The sequence below is a fragment of the Myotis yumanensis genome, unplaced genomic scaffold (genome assembly GCF_028538775.1).
Source record: "Myotis yumanensis isolate MYYU_CA2020_CCGP unplaced genomic scaffold, mMyoYum1.0.hap1 SCAF_2, whole genome shotgun sequence".
Taxonomy (NCBI): domain Eukaryota; kingdom Metazoa; phylum Chordata; class Mammalia; order Chiroptera; family Vespertilionidae; genus Myotis; species Myotis yumanensis.
Window position 1 is genome coordinate 98764542 of NW_027223753.1, and position 17516 is coordinate 98782057.

At 45.0% G+C, this 17516-nt stretch overlaps 1 protein-coding gene and 2 pseudogenes across 1 annotated transcript; all 3 read right to left on the bottom strand.

Annotated features, from left to right (window-relative positions):
- Positions 1–813: 813 nt before the first annotated feature.
- On the bottom strand, positions 814–1260 carry LOC139002508 (large ribosomal subunit protein uL15-like). The gene has a single exon (XM_070403734.1). The coding sequence runs from the start codon at positions 1258–1260 to the stop codon at positions 814–816; it is 447 nt and encodes a 148-aa protein (XP_070259835.1).
- Positions 1261–9914: 8654 nt separating this feature from the next.
- On the bottom strand, positions 9915–10614 carry LOC139002509 (protein PIMREG pseudogene; annotated as a pseudogene).
- A 4372-nt stretch (positions 10615–14986) lies between these two features.
- Positions 14987–17010, bottom strand: LOC139002510 (eukaryotic translation initiation factor 4B pseudogene; annotated as a pseudogene).
- Between the last annotated feature and the right edge of the window lie 506 nt (positions 17011–17516).

The window sequence follows — 17516 nt, forward strand, 5'->3', positions numbered from 1 at the left end:
ATTTGGTTAAGCACGGTTAAGAGCAACCACCAAATAGGTAAATGCTTAATATAAGTTAGGAGATTGCACAGAGGTGGCTCACCTGTCACCTGGAAGAGTACTGCTGGGAACAGAGGGGACAATAGGGCTGACGAGTAGGACATCAGGCCCCAGTGTGGAACCAGCAAGCTGTGTCCACACACAGCTGTGAATCAATAACGGGTGTGCTGCAGACACTGTGCCAAATTTCAAGGTGATCAAGCTCAGGATCTATGGCCAGTTGCCTCTGTGGCCAGCGTGTTTGATCTGGCGGGACCAGAGCGGGAGCAGCAGGCATCCCGTGATAGTAACTCATAGTTGTGCTATTGACAGTGCCTGAGAATGGGGACATCTGCGAATGACAGCACTTGGGAAGGTGGGTGAACTGCCATCCAATTACCTTTGTGAGAACCTAAATCTAGCCTGACTAATCACAAGGCATTGTGGGCCAGTGTTCTCTCCTCCAACCTCAGTGGGTACAGTCATTTCATGTGTAATACTTCAGCCCTGAGGGAAAAGATAAAGATATCTATAAATATAAATCTTCACTTGCCTACTCTTTGGTCAGCCTGAGATTAAGTTTATGTAAGAAATGAAGGATATGTGACTGAACCTTTCTCTTTATTGATAGGCCACTGTCACTTTCAATATTGGCCTAGTTGAAACACTCCATCCTGATACTTTACCATGGTATTTGGTCACCATTATATTTGTATGTCTCCCAGACTTAACTGTGAGGTTCCTTTTTTGGTCTTTCACTTGTGGACATTTTAATGAATTTCCCTCCATGTAGCTTCAAGCTACCAGGACACAGGCCCCACCAACACCCTTCATCTTCTCCTCAGCTCTTCTGCTGAAGAATTTGGCCTTCACAATGACAGGCTGCTTTGGGAGCTCTTCCTTCCCCAGAATTTTGTAGTAGCTTAATCGCACCACATCAATGAAAGGAGCAGCTACAGTCTTGTTTTCTGCAGCACTTACCCACGACTGCTTACTGACCAAGATCCACAGTTTGTCAACGTTGACAGTTGTACAAAAGCTCTGGTTCCTCTTTAAGTGGTAATGCCTCACAGCAACTTTCCCAAAGTAACCTGGGTGATATTTATCTAGTTGATCATGTGATGATCGAAGCCACCAGCATGACCTCAGCCATCCCGGGTGCTTCCTGTGTTTGCCTATGCAGCCGTGGCTGTGGATTATGTGGCCCCAAAGTTTCCGGGTCTGCTTCAGCCTGGATGGCATGTCAGTGGCCAAGATGCAAGAGCTGTGAGCTTCTTGAGGGCAAGGGTAGTATCTATCATCCCCAGAGCCATATAATTGATATGATAGTCAAGATTGTTTGTTGAATGAGTGAATTACTGTATTCTGGTCCAGGATTTTCTTTCTCTCCATTTTTTTTTAATCACAGCTATTTTATTTATTTATCAATTATTATTGTTTTTTAATCCTCATCTGAAGATATGTTTATTGACTTTAGAGAGAGAGGAAGGGAGGAAGGGAAGACAAGAGAGAGAAACATTAATTGGTTACCTACTAATGGGAGATCGAACCCAAAACCTAGGTATGTGCCCTGACTGGAATCGAACTTGCAACGTTATTGGTGTACAGGCATCAGGCCTGGCTGGAGTGACTCAGTGGTTGAGTGTTGACCCAAGAACCACGGTTCAATTCCAGGTCAGGGCTCACGCCCGAGTTGTGGGTTCAGTCCCTAGTAGGGGATGTGCAGGAGGCAGGCAATAGATGTTTCTCTCTAATCAATGATGTTTCTATCTCTCTTTCCCTCTTTCTTCCTCTCTGAAATCATTAAAACATATTTAAAATAAAATAAAAAGTCTAACTTATGCCAAGTTGGAGGGACTTATGAGACTAAATGTGTGAACACTGTCATGCACACAGTGCTATCCTGGGATGCCATATTGATGACAAGAGCCTGAAAAATGCTAACCTTGGTCTATGCTGAAATCAATGCTCTGCAGAGAGGCAGGGTCCCTGGAAGGCAAGAGGGGGAAGACCTGCATCCTAAGACATAGTTTTAGAGGAGCCCCCCTCCATCATCTGATGGTTGTTAACAAAAGGTACCTGACCAGTGAAAACACTGAGGAGTTCTATGCCTTGGGCCCTATGTTATTTTCATTGCATCTATCCCATAAGCGCTAAATATGAGTCCCCACCTACCTGAGGGAGCAGAATTCCAAAAGATCAAAGTTCTGCCAAGGAGCTACCAATTTTCTAAAAACATAAAATGAACACTGTATGTTACCGAGTATGAAATCATAGTGCCTAGCAGGTCAGTCATAGCCTAGCCATTTAAAATATTTGTTAAAGAATTGGCCCTAGCCAGTGTGGCTCAGTTGGTTGAAGCATTACTCGGTATACCGAAAAGTTCCGGGTTTGATCCCCTTTCATAGTAAGTACAGGAGGCAATAGATCAATATTTGTCTCTCATTTCTCTCTCTCTTTCTCTTCTCTCTTTCTCCATTCCCCTCTCTCTGAAATCAATAAGCATGTTCTTGGGTGAGGATTAAAAAATAACCTATATATATATATATAAAAGGCTAATATGCTAAGTCTCTGACCATCTGACCAGTTGGTATGATGTGCACTGACCACCAGGGGGCAGATGCTCAATGCAGGAGCTGCTGTGTCGCACACAGAGAAATGGCACCACAGACCTGGCGCCCACAAAGCAACACTCAGCTTCCCCTAAGTGGGACACAGGCCCCGCCACCACCCTAGAGTGACACCCCACCAAATCGCAGCCAATGCTGCCAAGACCCCAAGACCCAAAATGCTGCCTCAGTCCAGCCCAGCCCAGAAATGGTTGCTGTGCAAGCTGGGTAATGACGTCGTGTAGCAATGCCCGGCTTTCTCTCCCTAGCAACTAGCCTCCTTGGAGTTTCTTCAGCCCAGGAACACGACTTGCTTTATAGCCAGGTGCAAACATTTCACACTTTGACCAAATGTCTGTGAAGCATTTTCCCTTGCCTCATCTCATTTGATCCTCACAGAAGTCCTGGAGTAGGTAAATAGGAGTGGAATCATATTTTCTTTTCATTAGCCAGAAAAACAGATTTAGAAAGTTTAGAAACTTGACCTGACTGAAAAGAAGTAAGAAATGGTGGGCCTTGAAAATGACTTCATGTTTTCTTACTGTGCAGAAGATAGTGAAACACTGCTGGAGTTAAATATTTTACCCTTTATTCTCCCTGCATGATCTATAATAATAATCTGTTTCATGTTGATATTTACGGCTGTGTTGCTGACAATTACCTGAAAGAGAAGTTGGGGTGCTTCACCGGGCTGGAAAAAGTTTAGCTAAATCAGAAAGCAGGTCTAATTAAGCAAGTTTATTCTATATCTATAAAAGGCTAAGTTGACTCGCACATGCTCAATACATATAAAGCTCTCACTGGTGCCAATCGCACATGTGTGTTTTGATTTGTCGTTGTCGATCATGAATTTGCTTGATACTTCTATTATAGAGAAAGGGCGAATAGCAATATTAAAATATTTCTTCTAATTGATATATTTTCAATGTGCGAGAATTCATGCATTGGGTCACTAGTAATAAAATAAAATGTTTGTTGAAGAATTACATAAATGTATGATACAAGTGGAAGACACTGAATCAGTTCACATGTATCCAACCCAATTGTATGCTAGATCACAAGGGCAATAGCAACTTTTTTGTAACAATTTTATTTATTTATTTATTTATTTATTTACATTGTAGTAGTTCATATACTATCATGGTTTCTAATTCAAAAGACATAAAAGATGACATTTAAAAGTCTGTCTCCTGGTTGCACATATCTGTCAGTGTATTAAAAACAGTCAAAGTGTACACTTTAAATAGGTGGATTGTATGGTATGTAAATTATTTCTCTTTGAAGCTGCTAAAAAAGGAAAAAGCGTTCCTTCTATCTTCCCATATAGATATAGAAATATGTATTTTTCCCTCACTGTTTTAATACAGAATCCTAGGGCAGAGTTCTAAAAGCATTATGGGCCATAGCCTAGAGAGGGTCTTGGTCCACGGCCAAGCCCATGAGCTCACAGGACAGAGGAGCAGGCAGTGAGTGAGGTTGGGGCTATGTTGGAGTCAGGAAGAGAAATGCCACAAATCAGAGACTGCAAGGAAACCTAAGGCTTATTTTTGACACATAGATCTCTGGTCTATTGTACCACAAAAGATGACAAGCATAGCCCAGTTTTCCCAGGACTTGCTCTGCTTTAAAACAGAAAGTCCCAAGTCACAGAAGTCTTTCAATTCCAGATTTGTTAAGTCATCTTGGTGGGTTGACCCATTATTTTTCCTTTTTTTCTTAGGAGATGGTGAGTTTTATTTTATCTTGTCTAGATATAGGTTTCATTTGCTCTCAAATGTTCCAGGGTAGAGAGAAACTAAGGGAAAGCAGAGGGTGTAGAGGTCAATTCAGTGTAAACTTCTCCCTCAGTTCTATCTTCACCATAATGGAGAGAGCCACATACTTGCCTGCAGAACTGAAACTTGAGGCTGGATTTTCTTTAGGTTTCTTTGGCTCAGGTACAGATCAAGAGTCTTGATTCTTTATGTCATCTTTTCTATCTGACTCCTTCCAATGGTCTGCTTCCTCCATCTTCAGGACTATGACTGGAGTTTTTCCTTTGGCCTTAAGAGACATTCACCTCACCCACTTTATTTTCATTTTTCCTTGCTGGTCCTTCCTAGATGGTTGAGCTAGAAATACTTCCCCTGCCTCTAACCCGCACCCCCCGCACCCCCACACACACACATCTTGTAGGGGATTGCTGCTCTGTCTGAGCTCCAAGATGAAGCAGGATGGTGAGAACTCTACTTCACTCAAGCATTCTCCTTAAAAAAAAATTTTTTTTATTGCTTTTTTCTTTTTAATTTTTTAAAAGGGAGAGGGAGAGAGATAAAAACATTAATGATGAGAGAGAATCATTGATCCACTGCCTACTGCATGCCCCCTACTGGGGATGAGCCTGCAACCCAGGCATGTGCCCTGACCAGGAATAGAACCATGACCTCCTGGTTAATAGATGGGTGCTCAACCACTGAGCATACCAGCCAGGCTTTATTTTTATTGTTGAGAGTATTAGAGATGTCCCCCATTTTCTCCCCTTTGCCCCCTCTACCCATTCCCACCCCACACCAGGCCTTCACCTCACTATTATCTGTGTTCATAAATTATATATATATGCATATAAATTCTTTGATTATTATCTGCCCTTCATGCCTTCCTCCTTCCCTCTGAGATCTGTCAGTCTGTGCCATGCTTCCATGTCACTTGTTATATTTTGTTCATTAGATTCCACATATAAGTGAGATCATGTGATATTTGTCTTTCTCTGACTGGCTTATTGCACTTAGCATAATACTCTCCAGGTCCATCCATGCTGTGGCAAAGGTTAACAGTACCCTCTTTTTTTTCTTTACATCTGAATATTATTCCATTATGCAAATATATCACAGCTTTTTTATCCACTCATCTACTGATGGACACTTGGGCTGTTTCCAGGTCCATTGCCCATTTTTTAATTGGATTGTTTGTCTTCCTCTAGTTGAATTGTATGAGTTTTTTATGTATTTTGGAGATTAACCCCTTATCAGATGTATCATTGGCCAACATGTTCTCCCATAAGGTGGGTTCCCTTTGCATTTGAAGATGGTTTCTTTTTCTATGCAGAAGCATTTTAGTTTGATGTAGTTCCATTTCTTTATTTTTCCCTTTGTTTTTCTTGCCCTAGGAAATGTATTGGCAAAAATTCTAGTACATAAGATGTCTGAGATTTTATTGCCTATGTTTTCTTCTAGGAATTTTATGGTTTCACAACTTACATTTTTAAGTCTTATCCTTTTGAGTTTATTTGTGTGTGTGGTATAAGTTGGTAGTCTAGTTGCATTTTTTTTGCATGTACCCGTCCAATTTTCCCAACACCACTTATTAAAGAGACCAGCTTTACTCCATTGTATACTCTTCCCTCCTTTGTTAAATATTAATTGAGCATAATGGCTTGGGTCGCTTCTAGGCTCTCTGTTTTATTGAGCCACATGTCTGTTCTTGTGCCAGTACTAGACTGTTTTGATTACAATGGCCTTGTAGTATAGTTTGATATTCTGTATTGTGATCCCTCCAACTTTGTTCTTCTTCTCGAGATTGCTGCAGCTATTCAGGGTATTTGGGGGGGGGGGGGGGGGTTCAATATACATTATTGGAATATTTGTTCTAGATCTGTGGAAATATGCCAGTGGTATTTTAATAGAAATTACATTGAATCTATAGATTGCTTCGGGCTGTATGGATATTTTAATGTTATTTTTTCAATCCATGAACATGGCATATGTTTCCATTTGTTTGTATCTTTCTCTATTTCTTTCTTTTTTAAAAAAATGATAAATGAGAATCTATATTTCATTATTTTCCATAGACTTACTGCTGGTACATCAAGAAAACAATTAGTTTTGGTATATTTTGTATACGGTTATATTGCTGAACTCTCCTATTCATTCTTTTTAAAAAATTTTATCTTTGCCCAGCCGGTGTGGCTCAGTGGTTGAGCGTCGACCTATGAACCAGGAGGTCATGATTTGATTCCCAGTCAGGAAACATGCCTGGGTTTCAGGCTGGATCTCTAGTCGGGATGTGCAGGAGGCAGCCGATCAATGATTTTCTCTCATCATTGATGTTTCTATTTCTCTCTCTCCTTCTCCCCTCCTTTCTGAAATAAAAATAATTTATCTTTATTGTTAAATGTACTACAAATATCCCCCCCCCCCCCACATTGATCCCCTCCACCGGGAAACCCCCCCCCCCCCAAGCCCTCACCACATTATTTTTAAAAAAATACATTTTATTGATTCTTTACAGACAGGAAAGGAGAGGGATAGAGTTAGAAACATCGATGAGAGAGAAATATTAATCAGCTGCCTCCTGCACACCTCTTACTGGGGATGTGCCCACAACCAAGGAACATGCCCTTGACCACAATCGAACCTGGGACCTTTCAGTCTGCAGGCTGATGCTCTATCCACTGAGCCAAACCAGTCAGGGACTGACCACACTATTGTCTGTGTCCATGGGTTATGCATATCTACACTAATAAAAGAGAAACATGGTAATTAGCGTACGACCGCTACCCTTCCCATTGGCTAATCAGCATATCCTTATGCAAATTAACTGTCAGCCAAGATGGCGGCCGGCTTTAGGCTTGGGGCGGTGAGGAGCCAGCCAGCGATCAGCTGCGGCGGCGGGAGCTGGGGGTGCCCTGGACCAGGCCTAAAACCTCGGCCTGAGGCTTTAGGCCTGGGTCAGGGAGCAGCCAGCCAGCGATCAGCTGCGGCGGGGGGCGGCGGCGGCGGCTTTAGGCTTGGGCCGGGGAGGAGCCAGCCAGCAGCGATCTTCGGCGGCGGCGAGATGCCCAGGCCTAAAACCTCGGCCTGAGGCTTTAGGCCTGTGTCAGGGAGGAGCCAGCCAGGGATCGTTGATGGCTGCGGTGGCGGGGACCTGGGGGTGCCCCGGCCCAGGCCTAATGCCTGGGCCAGAGGCTTTAGGCCTGTGTCAGGGAGGAGCCAGCCAGTGATCCTTGATGGTGGTGGCGGCCGGAACCTGGGCACAGCCAGCCAGCGATCCTTGATGGCCACGGTGGCTTGGAGCTGAGGGTGCCCTGGCCCAGGGCTAATGACTCGCCAGAGGCGTTAGGCCTGGGCAGGGGCCAAACCAGCAATTGGTGTGAACTACAGAGGAAACACCTTTTCTGACCGCTCATTGGTTAAGCTCCTTCTATGCCACTGGTAATATTCTTAGTAACTTGGGTAATAAGAGTCCAAAAAGTGATCTAGGGTTTTTTTTACCACACTCCTGGAGAAAAAAGTGAAGGTCTGCTGCTGGAGGGTTAAGAAATGTCATATCCTGTCCTAGCCAGTTTGGCTCAGTGGATAATGCCTCGGCCTGCCCAACGCAGATTCTGGGTTCAATTCTGACCAAGGGCATGTACCTAGGTTGCACGTTCCTCCCTGGCTCCGGCCCAGGTCAGGGCTCATGCAGGAGGCAACCAATCAAAGTGTTCCTCTCACTTTGATGTTTCTCTGTCTTTCCCTTTCTTTTCCACATTCTCTAAAAATCAATGGAAACATATCCCCAGGTGAGGATAAAGAAAGAAAGAAATGTCATATCCTATGAAAGACACTTCTTGAAAATGCCTAAAGAAAGTTGTCATTTTTTCATGGTAAAGGGACTGGAGTCCGTGTTGATGAAAACACCTTGGTGGCTTCAGTGACTGGCAGTGGCTGCAGCAGCGGGGTGATGGGGCTGTTGCCTTCCCCTGATCAGCCCAGTCGCCTCCCACAAAGGGAGGCCAGACTGTGGCTTAGGCCCGCTCCCCAAGGGGAGCAGGGAGCAGGTAGTAGGACATCCCCTAGGGCTCCCAGTATGTGATAGGGGGCAAGCTGGGCTGAGGAAACCCCCTCCCCAGTGCACAAATTTTTGTGCACCGGGCCCCTAGTCTTATATAATAAAAAGCTAATATGCAAATTAACCAAATGGTGGAATGACTGGTCGCTATGATGTGCACTGACCACCAGGGGGCAGATGCTCAACACAGGAGCTGCCCCTGGTGGTTGATGCACTCCCACAGGGGGAGCACTGTTCAGCCAGAAGCCAGGCTCACGGCTGGCAGCAGCAGTGGTGGGAACCTCTCCCACCTCTGTGGCAGCACTAAGGATGTCCAACTGAAGGCTTAGGCCCGTTCCCTGGACATCCCCTGAGGATTCCCAGACTGTGAGAGGACGCAGGCTGGGCTGAGAGATTCTCACAAGTGCACAAATTTCGTGCACTGGGCCTCTAGTATGCATATAAGTTCCCTAGTTATTCCCTCACTCCCCAGCCTTCCCTCTGAGATTTGCCAGTCTATCAGAAAGAGAGTCTTTATTATGGAAAAGCAACATTATAGAGGGAAGTTACACACTGATTTCTTTCTAATAAAATGACAAGGCAGATTTCTTAAACAATTTACAAAGGTCAGAAATTGCTACCAGAGCAATGCTACTCCTCCCTGCCACCCACAATGGCAGGTGCTGGGAACATAAATAGGTACCCATGGGCCCGGAGTCTCAGAGCCTGGAAATCTCTCCCACCCTTTCCTTTGGAGCAGGCACAGGAGCTGGTTCCCAATAGCCTGGGCACTGGCAACACAGGAGGTGACTCTTAGCCCACCCTGCTCCTGGGTGCACAGCTCAGAGCTCTCAAATACCTTCTGGAGCCTGCACTTTACATTGCAAAAAAGGCAACCACAAGGCTCAAGTGTGGAGTGCATTTCAAACCCAAAAGGGGAGTAGGATGAATAATCCCCCTCCACTCCCAGGTGTCCCGGAGTCACTCTTGGGCTGTGGCAGGTGGTCTCTGCCAGGCTCAGTTGTGGTCAGAGCAGGTGACAGAAGCCACAAGCAGCCCCCACCTGGGCCTTGTTAGTCAGGTCCTTGTTAGCAGTGGCCCAGGGGCACTGCCAACTCCTCGAGGATTTCCTTCCAGGAACTGGAGGGGAGGCACAGATCCCAAGTTTGGGGGCATGGCGGTCAAATATGGCTCACTTCCTGCAGGACAGAGCTCCCTTCGTGTCTCTCACTGCACTCCAGACAGGGGGAGCGAGGACACCAGAGCCTTTCCCCAGAAGCTGAGAAGCTGAAAGGTGGTGGATCAGTGTGGTCAGCAGCTCAGGTCCAAGCTGGTAGGAAGATGGCAGGCTTCCCACTCTGCTGGGCATCAGCCCTGTGGGTGTCTCCAAATACGCACATGAAGGAGGAGGAGAGGAGGAAGAAGAGGACGCTGGGACAGGTGCTCAGGAGGGAAGATGCTTGGGAGGAGGGCGTGACCTGAAGGGCACTGTCCTCAGCCTCAAAGGAGATAAACGGTCATGTTAGCGCTCTCATCAGCCGCATGGCCTCCTTCCGCTCTTGGGACAGTTTCTGGAGACACTGGATTCCTGACCCCACAGGCTCTAGGTCACTGTCAGATTCACTGGGGGAACAGAGGGCTCTGTAGAGAAGTAGGGGCCCCGGAAGGCGGCCTCCCTCCTGGATCTCCACAAGGGACCATGTGGAGTGGTGGTGATGCTCTCTCTCCCAGGGGCCCAGAATTGAGCCGGCAGGGGCGGTTCCAGAAAGTCAGGTGCTCCTCTGGCTCAGGCTGCGAGCTGGGGGGCTACTGCCCCTCTGTGTCTCTCTCTTCCTCCTCCTGGCTTTCACCTGGGTTTCCACCTGCCACTTGGTGCCACTTTGGCAGGACTCCAGGATTCTCTGGGACCCAAGGTGTTCTTATCTGAGCCAGCTACAGCCTGGAGGCCCTGCTGCCCTGGCTCTGGGGTTTCTAGGTGTTTCCAGGAGGGGCCTAGGTTGAAGCTGACTGCTCTCAGGGGCAGCCTCCTTTGGAGCTGTCTACAGATGAAGGCCAGGGCAATGTTGGAGGTCTCCAGATGGCCAACTGCAGGCTGCAGCACCTCATTCTCCTCTAGCTGCTCCTGGTCTGGAGAGATCACCTGTGCATGGAGGTGCTCACCCCGGGCACCTCCTTGGTTCAGTTCATTCCTAGGTATCATTGCTTTGTTGCAATAGTAAATAGGATTTTTTTTTAAAGTTTCTTTTTCTGAGAGTTCATTGTCATCGATTTTGGATGCTAATTTTGTATCCTGCTACTTTACTGAATTCATTTATTAGTTCTAGTAGTTTTTTGGCAGAATCTTTAGGGTTTTCTATGTACAATATCATGTCATCTGTGAATCATGACAGTTTTACTTCTTCCTTTCAAATTTGGATGACTTTTTTTTTTTCTTCTTGTCTGATTGCAGGGCCGAGGACTTCCAGTACTATGTTGAATAAGAGTGGTGAAGCCCTAGCCAATATAGCTCAGAGAATAGAGTGTTGGCCTGCAGACTGAAGAGTCCTGGGTTCGATTTCGGTCAAGGACAAATGCCCAGGTTGCAAACTTGATCCTCAGTACAGGGTGTGCAGGAGGTAGCCAATCAATTATTCTCTCTCATCATTGATGTTTCTATCTCTCCCCTCCAGCCTCCTTTCTCTCTGAAATCAATTTTTTAAAAAAGAGTGGTAAAAGCAGACATCCCTGTCTTGTTCCTGTTCTTAAGAGAAACATTGTTAGTTTTTTGTCCATTGAGTATCATGTTGGCTGCAGGTTTGTCATATATGCCCTTTATTATGTGGAGTTATATTCCCTCTATTCCCACTTTGCTGAGAGTTTTTGTTTTGTTGTGTTTTTTTTTTTAATCAAAAATGAGTGCTAGGAGAAACCAAGATGGCGGCATAGGTAAACACGGGAAATTGCTGCCTCGCACAACCAGTTCAAAAATACAACTAAAAGACAAAACGGACATCATCCAGAACTACAGGAAGGCTGGCTGAGTGGAAATTCTACAACTAGAAGGAAAGAGAAAAGCACACTGAGACTCAGAGGAGGTACGGAAGTAAAGTACAGAGGTACGGAGGCACATGTGGAAAGGGCTGGCAACTGAGGTTGTCTTTTTCAATCAGGAGGAAGTCTCAAGCTCCTGACTGCTCTGAATTCCAGTTCCTGGTGAGTCTCTGGGGACTCAGACTCATACGGGGAGAAACTGGACTGTCTGGCAGTGGGCGGAACTCAAGGGTGGCTTTCTCTCAGAGGTGCTTGCAGCGATTACTACAGGACACTGAGACTCGGGACCTCTTAGGGTAGGATTGAAGACCTGCCATAGCTGTCTACTCTGCCCTGTTGATTCCCTGAGACCCCACCCTACCCAAGCTGTGCGCAAAGGCTTTTGCATATGAAAGGACTGGCCCTTTGCAATCTGAAAATTACCTAACAAACTGCAGCTGGGTCAGAGAGACCCAGAACTTCCAAAGAAGACCCAAGGCCCCACAGCAGCTTGCATTGCTTCACAGCTGGGCCTCATCTGGGCACCTCCAAACCCCAAACAAAGAGGAGGAATCTCAGTAGCTCCTGCTGTGTAGCCTCAGGCAGAGGCTAAATTAGCACCTCCTTAGAGATCCAAGAGCCAGTGTACCCAGTGGTCAGAGTGGGACCATCCTGATTACAACCCCTCAGATCCATAAGGGACACCCTCAGGGGGCAGACTCAGTGAGTGCCAAAGCCCCACTGAAGCAAGTCTGGCCCCATGAGGGTGTCTTCAGCACAGAAGTTCTCCCACTGCAGACACAGCTGATTCTCATAGCCAATTGGCCTGGAGGTCAATTCCTCCCAGTGATACCTACAACAATCAAGGCTTAACTACAACAAGATTGTGCACAAAGCCCACAAAGGAATGCACCAAGAGTGTCCACCTCAGGTAATTGGGGAGGCTGAGCCACTGGGCCCTATAGGACACCTAGCACAGAAAGCCACTCTATCAACACAGGGAAGCAGCCAAAATGCGGAAACAAAGAAACAGGTCACAAATGACAGAAATGGAGGAAAGCAAACTACAGGATATAGAGTTCAAAACCACACTTATAAGGTTTTTCAAGAATTTTCTAGAAACCGCCAATAAATTTAGTGAGACCCTCAAGAAATCTAGTAAGACCCTCGAAGATATGAACAAGGATCAACTAGAAATTAAGCATACATTGACTGAAATAAAGAATATTATACAGAGTTCCAACAGCAGACTAGAGGATCACAAGAATCAAGTCAAAGATTTTGTCGAGTAACACTCCCTCCATGTTCTGCGTGGAGGAGGGTTCGGTACCTGAAAGAGGAGCCGCACAACAAATGAGAGAAAAAGACACGAGATAATTTTACAATATTGGAGGACCAGGCGGGCAAGTCCCAAAGGACTTCCACCCATGCTCAGGCTCCTCCAATCTTTTATTGATCTGGAATAGCCCTTAGGGTAAGGAAGTTTCAATGACACACAGATCAGCAGACAATTTCCAGGAGTAGACAAAAGTATCTGATTAACTCATCAATAGATTTCCGAGTGTAGGCAGAGTAACTGATTAACAATAATCAACAAGGATCTACATAAGTATCTAAGGAATTAAGGGAACTAAGGTGGGGATGCTTCAACTATTATTACCTAAATTAACTGAGTGGTTCCTAGATTAACTGGGTGGTGCACAGCCCTGACCTTTGCTAGGACTTTCAAGCCCTGACCTTTACTAGGACTTTCAATGGCTACTAGCTTTTGGGGGGGTCTCTGTCTAAACTCAGCTAGTGAAGACAATGAATGAACTCCGGCAGATTTGAAATATGAAGAAGCAAAAAACACCCAACCGGAAAAGCAAAAAGAAAAAAGAATCCAAAAATATGAAGATAGTGTAAGGAGCCTCTGGGACAACTTCAAGCGTACCAACATCTGAATTATGGGGGTGCCAGAAGAAGAGAGAGAGAGCAAGATATTGAAAACCTATTTGAAGAAATAATAACAGAAAACTTCCCCTACCTTATGAAAGAAATAGACTTACAAGTCCAGGAAGTGCAGAGAACCCCAAACAAAAGGAATCCAAAGAGGACCACACCAAGACACATCATAATTAAAATGCCAAGAGCAAAAACAAAGAGAGAATCCTAAAAGCAGCAAGAGAAAGACAGTCAGTTACCTACAAGGGAGTACCCATACGACTGTCAGCTGATTTCTCAACAGAAATATGCAGGCCAGAAGGGAGTGGCAAGAAATATTCAAAGTGATGAATACCAAGAACCTACAACCAAGATTACTTTATCCAGCAAAGCTATCATTCAGAATTGAAGGTCAGATAAAGAGCTTCACAGATAAGGAAAAGCTAAAGGAGTTCATCACCACCAAACCAGTATTATATGAAATGCTGAAAGGTATCCTTTAAGAAGAGGAGGAAGAAGAAAAAGGTAAAGATACAAATTATGAACAACAAATACACATCTATCAACAAGTGAATCAGATTATTAAAGTTGTTCCTCTTTTTTCCCCCATAGCTCCCCTCCACCCAGTTCCCACCCCACCCTCTGCCCTTAACCCACCCCCCACTGTCCTCATCCATAGGTGTACGATTTTTGACCAGTCTCTTCCCGCACGCCCCCCACACCCCTTTCTCCCCCAAGAATAGTCAGTCCACTCCCTTTCTATGCCCCTGATCCTATTATATTCACCAGTTTATTCTGTTCATCAGATTATTTATTCACTTGATTTTTAGATTCCCTTCCTTGTTTGGGGTTTGGAGGTGCCCAGATGAGGCCCAGCTGTGAAGCAATGCAAGCTGCTGTGGGGCCTTGGGCCTTCTCTTGGAAGTTCTGGGTCTGTCTGGCCCAGCTGCAGTTTGTTAGGTAATTTTCAGATTGCAAAGGGCCAGGGAATTCATATGCAAAAGCCTCTGCCACAGTTTGGGTTGGGCGGGGTCTCAGGGAATCAACAGGGTGGAGCAAAGAGCTATGGCTGATCCTCAGCCCTGCCCTAAGAGGCCCCGTGTCTCAGTGTCCCGGTAATTGCTGCAAGCACCTCTGAGAGAAAGCTGCCCTTGAGTTCTGAGTTCTGCCCGCTGCCTGATAGTCCAGTTTCTCCCTGTATGAGTCTGGGTCCCCAGAGACTTCCCGGAACTGGAGTTCAGAGCAGCCGGGGGCTTGTGACTCCCTCCCAATTCAAAAAGACAGCCACGTCCTCAGTGGTCAGCCCTTTCCACATGCGCCTCAGTACCCCTGCACTTTACTTCCGCACCTCCTCTGAGTCTCAGTGTGCTTTTCTCTTTCCTTCTAGTTGTAGAATTTCCATTCAGCCAGCCTTCCTGTAGTTCTTGATGATGTTCGTTTTGTCATTTAGTTGTATTTTTGAAGTTGTTTTGGGAGGCAGTAATTTCTGGTGTTTACCTATGCTGCCATCTTGTTTCTTCTGAGTGCTAGATTTCTAAGCATTCTCCTTTGGTGAGGGGGATAGCATTGTAGTATAGTTTGATATTCAATATTGTGATCCCTCCAACTTTGTTTTCCTTCCCCAAGATTGCTGCAGCCATTCAGGGTGGAGGGACTAGCATTACCTTCAGAGGCTGTTCAGTTCAGGTTTTGGAGACTTAGAAGCTGGAGAGTGACAGTCTTCCTCCTAAGTGAGTGTTTCATTTTCCAGAGACTTTTCACTCTCTCTCCTTCCTGCTTTTCTGCCAGATATGACTGAGGTCCAGTCTGTGGTGACTCACTTCCTGTTTTCTATCATCCAGTTGGTTCCCGAGTTCTTTCACTTTGCCAGCGTGGGTGTCTCTCTGAGGCTGAGGTTCTAGTTTGACTCATCCAGCTCACATTGCACTGTCTCCTGTCCTTCCATAGCTGCTCCTCTATTTCTTGTTCTCTTGCAGCTGTGTCAACAGGCTTTGTTCCTCCACAGAGAGAGGCTGACTGATGGATTTTGAGGTGCTAGCAGAAGAATCATCTTCCTTATGAATACTCTGAGGCCTTGGAGTCAGTTTGGGTCTTTGGGATGAACCTCTGTCACATCTATAATCATCTCTGTTTGTCATATCTCTGTTTGTCTTCATAGCGTGCCCCCCTCCTCTGTAGTCATCATCCCTATAGTACCCCCTACCAAATGCTCTTCTGCCACTGTCTGTCCTAGAATCATAGCCTCTGTCATAGTCTCTGCTGCCTCAGTTGTCATTGTGATCTCAGCCCCCATGTCAACCCAAATCCTTGTGTGGGCTGTCATGATACTCATCTCAATACCCATCATGATGTGGGTCTGGATCATAATGATCTCAACACTTGTCTCCAAAGCTATCAAACTTCTTCTGGGTGGATGGTCATAAAAGCTGTCTGGTGCAGCATGGGCCCTCCAATAACTATCTGTTTCATCAGAATCCTGATTTCTATCTCAACCAAAAGAACCATCATTCCTGTCTTTGATCAGCAGTGTCCACTCAAAATTCTCCTGTTACCTGGAGAGATTACCTAGAGATGTTCCACATCATATATCAAGAGGGAAATGCAAATTAAACCAACAATAAGATACCACTGCACACCTATTAGAACAGCTAAAATCCAAAAACACTGACAACACTAAATGTTGACAAGGATGTGGAGCAACAGAAAACTCTTATTTGTTGCTGGTGGGAATGTGAAATGGTACAGCCACTTTAGAAGACAGTTTGCTGGTTTCTTACAAAACTCCAACATATGCTTACCAAAAGGCTCAGCAATTATGCTCCTTGATATTATCTAAAGCAGTTTTGAATGCATATGCAAAAATCTGTTTGTGGATGTTTACAATAGCTTTATTTCTAATTGTCAAAACTTGGAAGCAACCAAGATGTCCTGCAGTAGGTAAATAAATAGACTGTGGTCCATCCAGACAATGGACTATTTTTCAGTGCTAAAAGGACACGAACTAGTTATCAAACCATGAAATGAAATGAAGGCAACAAATGCATTTAGGATATCTATAATAATAAAAGCATAATATGCTAATAGACCAGACGTCCTTCCAGACCTCCTTCCGGGCAAAGGCGTGGTGGGCTGGGGCTGAGGCCCTTGCACGAATTTCATGCATTGGGCCTCTGGTTAATCATAATTGTATGCAGCCTGTGTCTAATAGCTCCAACATCTCAATCTCCTGTGAATCTAATCTATTTCTATTTCCTTATTCTGATTTTCTGTCACTTGATTCTATTTATTGACATCACTTGTAGATTTTTTTATCAAGTTTTAGACAATGTGCATCACAATTGTAGGATGTTTTCCTTCTCCAGAGATAATTTAATTTTCTTTTGGCAGAAAGAGTAGGGGCAGATCACCCTGCTCCAATTAGGAAATGTGGTATTTTGAGGCTGGAGTTTTAGGATTTATGAGGCTAACTTATTTCCACTTTGTCCTTAACTCCTATTTGCAGTCTGTCTGGAGTCTTGACTAAAAGCCTGGAGGTATTTTTCAGAGCTCTCACTCCTTGCTGGGCCCTGACTTCCCATTTCAGACTCCTCAGCACAATGAGACTATCACTTTTCACCCTCTGGTCTGCCTTTTTCTGCTTGGGCTTGTAATATCTTACCTGCATGGCTTAGGAATCAGCAAATGCCTTGATGGGGAAAGTGGGGTGGGATATCAACTCATTTTCAAATAATTCTCTTTTCTCTGGGATCTGAGCCCTTCCAACCCTGGCTTATTTGCTAGCCATGAATATCACATTTCGTTCTGATACTCCATGAACCTGTAAGCTGCTTCTTTCTGCTTAGCCTCTAGGTTCTGCACTTATTGCTTATAATGCAGCAAATGTCTCAAGGAGAGAAACAATGGAGAGTGTTACCCTGATCTTAATTGCATTTTTTTTTCTGTCCCATTCTTAGCCCCTCAAGTCCTAGATGCCTTGGTTGCTTTCTGATACCATACAAGATGTGTTTGTTTTTTATCTAACTTTACAGTCATTCTCAGTGAGATATTTGGTATAAAATCAGATCTTATATGAGAGTTGCATACTTGGGCCTTGTTAACATAAAAAACAACAACATTGAAACCTGTAAAGAATTTTTGTGAGTTTATTTGAGCCAAACTGTCGACATATGC